Here is a 5,960-nt window from a genome sequence, read left to right on the forward strand (position 1 = left end):
GGGCAGTGGCCACCCAGGAGGGGCGAGCGGAGGGAGAGGCTGCCGCCCACACTGTCCCGTGTGTTCCCGCAGGGGCGCCCTACTGGACCAGCACGGAGAAGATGGAGAAGCGGCTGCACGCTGTGCCCGCCGCCAACACGGTCAAGTTCCGCTGCCCGGCCAGCGGGAACCCCACGCCCACCATGCGGTGGCTGAAGAACGGGAAGGAGTTCAGGCAGGAGCACCGCATCGGAGGGTATAAGGTACGACGTGCTCCCCACATCGGGGGGTCTCGCGCTGTTTTTAATTATTCGTTTTGTGAGGCGCCGGGCGGTCACGGGAACGGGCAGGAACGGGAACTGGCTGGCGCCATCGTCCCGGGTCGTTTCCGTGTTTGCCGGCCGCGAGCGATTCCGAAGGGCGGCCCCGTTCGCCCTGTGCTCACGGGAAGCGAGTGTAGCAGCAGAAGGGTCGAAAGCTGAGAGTCTGTTTCCTATACGCTTTATGGTCTATAAAACCCAGACTGCGGCCGACGCTCAGCGCGTAAAAACGGGGCACAGGCCCGGGTTGTGGGCTCGATCCCCAGTGTGGGGCGTGCAGGAGGCAGCCGGTCCGTGATTCTCTCTCATCACTGATGTCTCTCTCTCCCCCTCTCCCTGCCTCCCTGGCATCAACAAAAACATACATTTAAAAGAAAGAATGTGTCGTACGGGGAAGACCTCAGGAACCCTCCTGTGAAATTCTCTGGTGCACTCGGGACAGGGAGACTGGAGGGTCCCAGCTGAGTCTGGAGGAAGGGTAGCTCAGAGTGAGCGATGCAGCATCTCCAATTATTCCGTATGGAGAGGGAGGACTTTCAAATGTATGGTGCCCGGCTGGCGTGGCTCAGGGGCTGAACATCGACCTAGGAACCAGGAGGTCACGGTTGATTCCCGGTTGTGTGTACAGTGAGTCTCGCCCCTTGCTCCCCGGGGTGCAAGGGACAGCCATCCCTGGAAGGTGCCGGTGGGGCCACCAGGCCTCGGCCCATCCGTTCAGCGAATGGTGCCTGAGCGCCATCCCGGGCGCCGAGTGACGCTCAGGCCCAGCTCGCGGGGACTCCTGGTCAGAGGCTCGCGGCCCTGCAGGGAGGCGTGATGTCGGCTCTTGGGGAGACTCGGGACAGGGAGACTGGAGGGTCCCAGCTGAGTCTGGAGGAAGGGTAGCTCAGAGTGAGCGATGCAGAATCTCCAAGTTATTCCGTATGGACAGGGAGGACTTTCAAATGTATGGTGCCCGGCTGGCGTGGCTCAGGGGCTGAACATCGACCTAGGAACCAGGAGGTCACGGTTTGATTCCCGGTCAGGGCACAGGCCCGGGTTGCGGGCTCGATCCCCAGTGTGGGGCGTGCAGGAGGCCGCCGATCCGTGATTCTCTCTCATCACTGATGTCTCTCTCCCCCTCTCCCTGCCTCCCTGGCATCAACAAAAACATACATTTAAAAGAAAGAATGTGTCGTACGGGGAAGACCTCAGGAACCCTCCTGTGAAATTCTCTGGTGCATTTGGAACCGGAGGGTGTATCCGTCACCTGCTGCTGTGTAACAAGTCACCCCGGACATGGCGGCTGTAAACAGTGACGTTGATCGTCTCCCACGTCCCTGGTCGGGAATCCGGTGCCCTCCCCAGGGCCTCCGGCACCGAGGCCTCCCAGGGACTGAAGGGCGTGTCTGTTCAGGCTGGGCCTCATGGTCGGGCCACCGGGGGTCGGAGAGGACCTGCCTCCAGACCCCCGTGTGGTGGTGGTCGGGGTCCCTCCCTGCAGGTGTCGGCGCGGGGACCTCGGCTCCACCCTCAGCTCTGTGCTCGTGGGCCCGGCGCGTGGCGGCTGTGTTTCGGGGGGTGAGCAGGCAGCCAGGGCGAGAGTGAGGGGAGGGGAAGCCACGGCCTGAGGACCCATCAGGGAGGCGAGTCCCTGGGGGAGGAGATGGCCCCGCCCGGGACCCGCACGGAGGGCGGCATCGAGGGTCCTGGTGGGAGAGAACCGGGCAGAGGGCGCTGGTCTCCTCGCACCTGTGTTCAACCAGCCGCCATCCCCTGAGCTGCCGTGGTCACAGGGCCTCTCTCCGCCCAGAGTCCCTGCAGCCCTTCCCAGAGCCGTCACACGGTCACTCAGCTCTAAAGCACTGTTTCCGTCTGCAGACATTTTTGACCTTTGTTTTAACCTTGAAAAATTAATATCCAGCCCGACTGGCGTGGCTCAGTGGCTGAGCGTCGACCTAGGAACCAGGAGGTCTCGGTTCGATTCCTGGCCAGGCACAGGCCGGGGTTGTGTCCTGTGGGACGGGGCGTGCTGGCTGGCAGGGCTGGGCCTTCTCTCGGGAGCAGAGGCTGTGGCTGGCGGGGTGAGCGGTCTGGGGGTCTCCCCGTCGAAGGCAGAGGCAGTCGGCCTGCTGGGGCTTCGCCACAGAGGACGTTCCGCCTGGGGGAGCGGGAAACAGACCTCACGGAGCCCAGGAGGCTGCTGGGACTTGCAAGGGGGAGACAGAGACCTCCATCTCCTGGGGAACGTGGTCCCCGAGAGTATGAGCCCCCCTCGCGGTTAGACCCGCCCCAGGCCTGTGCCCGTCCGGGAGGGAGGCCGTGACGCCCGAGATCGATGCAAATATCTGTTTCTCTAAAAGCGAGAAGGTCGATGGGTCGTCGTGAACATGGGTCCCTCCAGCCTGGAAACAGACCTTGAGCATCACCTCCACGGAGGCTCCCTTCATCGGCTGATATTTCATGGACCCAGAACAGTTATTACACTTTAATGCGGCTGAGCCAGTGGCGCCCGAGGTCATTGACAGACGGCTCCGTCCCCAGCTCATTCCTGGGCGACGCTCAGGCACCGAGGGCAAGGGCGTCCTCAGAATCATCGCTCACGCCACACGCTCGCCGCACGAGAACGAGAGAGGCCACAGGACGCCGCCTCCGGGGAAAAGACAACATAAAAACACCATTTTCTTTTTTTAAAGGTTTTCTAATGGGCTTTTCTAGAGAGAGAGGAAGGCAGAGGGGCAGAGAGAAACATCTACGTGAGAAACATCCATCGCTGCCCCCACTCACCCTCCTCCAGGGCCCGAGCCGCACCTGGGCCTGCGCCCTGATGGCATCAGCCGCTGAGCCACACCCGCCGGGCAGGTCTTGAGATTCTCAGAGTTAAATTCAAAAGGCAGTGGGTGCCCGGCTGGCACTCTGCCCCCGGTTCCTCCCCGAGCATCTGCAGGGCACGCCCGCGTCCTGGGAGATCGGGGCTGGGAGCGGAACGGAGGGCAGCTCTCGCGCCCCGAGGACCCGGCTCTCCCAGCCCTGCTCCGTGGGCACCTCCTGCAAAGCAAACGTCTTGGTGTTTAAGGTTAAACGGGTGTTGGCTCCCATCTGCAGCCGTAAATGCCCAGCCCTTGACACGTGTCACCCCGTTCACTTACACGTGTCCCGGAGGGGTGGCCTGGGGCCCCCGGGGGCGTGGCCCGGGCCGTGAGAGTTCGTGCGTCCTGGCAGCACTTGGTCTGTGCTGAGTTGCGGTTCGTGGGCGCCGTGGTGATGGCCAAGGTTGAGGGGGGCTGTCCCCTGTGCGTCGGCCGGTGGTGGCGGGGAGTCGGGCGTGTTTGTTGGCACAGCCGCTTGGCGCGCAGCCTGCGTGCCTCCCGGCTCCTGCGTGTTTGCCTCTGCTTATCGCACACCTGGCTGTTGGGAAATGTCTGGGCTTTTTGTGCCACGAGGAAGCCAAACTTTGACCTTTCACCTTTGTGTTTTGGTGTCATCATCCTAAACAAAACCCACATTCCCAGTTGTCCCCTGGAGGTAGCTGGGGGAGGGGGTGACGGGCACCCGGGAGGATAGCGGTGATGAGGATTCCGAGAAACCTGTCTGAGCCGCCTCTGGTCTCCGTGGCGACGGGTGTGGGGTGCTTGGGGAATCCGGTTTCTGTCTCGCAGGCGAGGGTTCGGGCCACGCGCTCCGGTCGGCTTTGTTTGGCCTCGAAGTGTCAGTCCTGAGAGCCTGGAACTAGCAGGTTCTGCAGCCCCATGCGCTCCGTCTCTCCTGCAGATGAACCGCAGGGAACGATTCCACGGAGATTGGGCCACGGGCAGGGGCGGAGGGAGGCGCACGTGTTGGCTGCTGCAGGGTCCCTCGTCCCTGTGGCTCGAGTTTCTGCCAGGGCGACAGGTCTGCAGGACAGTCATGCAGGCGAGGGAGGCAGGGGAGCCTGGGGGCAGGGGAGGCCCGAGAAGCTGGTTCACGTCACTTATTTTCGGGGTGTGTGTGTGCACGTGTGCGCGCAAGAAAAGTGAAGAGGAGAAGAAAGTACATATTTGTGACCCCACCGCTTCGTTATATAAAGCGTGCTGCTAACCATTTAGTACCTTTTCTTCCTGGTTTTAGCCGTGTGTACACGGCCGTGCGCATGGATCCAGGCCTCTGTGCACCCGTGGGGGACGGCTGTTCTTCAAGGGAAACGTAGTAATTGACGAAAGCTGAGGAACAAGAAACGGAGTCGAGCTGTGGCCCCGACCGTCCCCACGCCTCTGAAGGGAGCCGGGACCGCACACGTCACTTATTTTTGGGGTGTGTGCGTGCATGTGTGCGCGCAAGATTCCTGTTTAAATTTGAAAAGTGAAGAGGAGAAGAAAGTACATATTTGTGACCCCACCGCTTCGTTATATAAAGCGTGCTGCTAACCATTTAGTACCTTTTCTTCCTGGTTTCAGCCGTGTGTATACGGCCGTGCGCATGGATCCAGGCCTCTGCGCACCCGTGGGGCTGTGCACGCGTGTAACTTGACACAGGGGGTCGTGAGTGTTCATGTTTGTATTCAGCCACTGGTTTTCCATTTATCAATAACTTGATATATTGCCAGGTGGGAACATACGAATGCCTCATTTAAAAAAATATATTTTGTATTGATTTCAGGGAAGAGCAGAGAGGAAGGGAGAGAGACAGAAACATCAGTGATGAGAGAGAATCACGGATTGGCTGCCTCCTGCACGCCCCACACTGGGGGTGGAGCCCGCAACCCGGGCCTGTGCCCGGACCTGGTTCATAGGTCGGCGCTCACCACTGAGCCACGCTGGCCGGGCACAAAGGCCTCGTCTTTGATGACGGTTTGCCGTGGAGCTGGAACGAGCTGCACATTCGTTCTCATGGGACGGACTAGACCTTGTGCAGGGCCTTCTGGATGGTCCTGGTTTTGCTGCTACAAACGCTGCTGGAATCCACAGTCTCGCTCACGCGCCTGGAGCCGCCCGCGGCTTCCTGTGGCGGCTGGATTTCTGGCGTAGAATGAACTGGATCGAAAAAAATGCTGTCGATTTTGGTGGGCACCACCCACTGACCCCGGCGAGGCTCCCCGAGTGCCCCACTCCTGTTGGAGTCTCCTTCTCAGCGAGCGCTCCTGTGCGATCGGCCTGCACTTGGCTAATCACGGTGAATAGCAGCCTCATTATTGCTCTTGTTTGCATGTCCCGGGTGTTAATGAGCTCAGCAGCTCCTCACGGGCTCCTCGGGGCCTGCACCTCGTCCTCCGTGCGCGAAGCCGCTGTGCCCGCCTGGGCCCAAACTGGCAGGAAAACCAGAAAGCTGGGGCTTCAGACAGACACGGTGGTGAGGAGCGTACATTTTTGTTGGAACGGTGGCTGCACTGAATTGGGGTGTGGAAACAGAATATTGAAAAAACAGCACAGCCCTGGCCGGTGCGGCTCAGTGGAGAGAGTTGGCCTGCAGACTGAAGGGTCCTGGGTTCGATTCCGGTCAAGGGCCCGTCCTTGGTTGCAGGCTCGATCCCTGGCCCTGGTCGGGGTGCGTACAGGAGGCAGCCAACCAATGTGTCTCTCGTATCGATGTTTCTCTGTCTCCTGCCTCCCCTGGACTCTAAAAATCAATGGAAAAATGTCCTTGAGTGAATTAACAACCAAAAACAAAACCCCCAAAACCCCCACAAAACCCCCCCCCAAATCCGTG

The 5,960-nt window shown here is 60.5% G+C and overlaps 1 protein-coding gene across 1 annotated transcript in view; it reads left to right on the forward strand.

The window, feature by feature from the left end:
* Positions 1-5,960, forward strand: part of FGFR2 (fibroblast growth factor receptor 2) — an 89,473-nt gene that overhangs the window by 45,988 nt on the left and 37,525 nt on the right. The window contains exon 4 of the mRNA XM_014528278.1: positions 73-242. Coding sequence (XP_014383764.1) covers positions 73-242 — 170 coding nt within the window. The remainder of the gene's footprint in view (positions 1-72; positions 243-5,960) is intronic.

This window comes from Myotis brandtii, unplaced genomic scaffold (genome assembly GCF_000412655.1).
Source record: "Myotis brandtii unplaced genomic scaffold, ASM41265v1 scaffold628, whole genome shotgun sequence".
In the NCBI taxonomy this organism is placed as follows: Eukaryota; Metazoa; Chordata; class Mammalia; order Chiroptera; family Vespertilionidae; genus Myotis; species Myotis brandtii.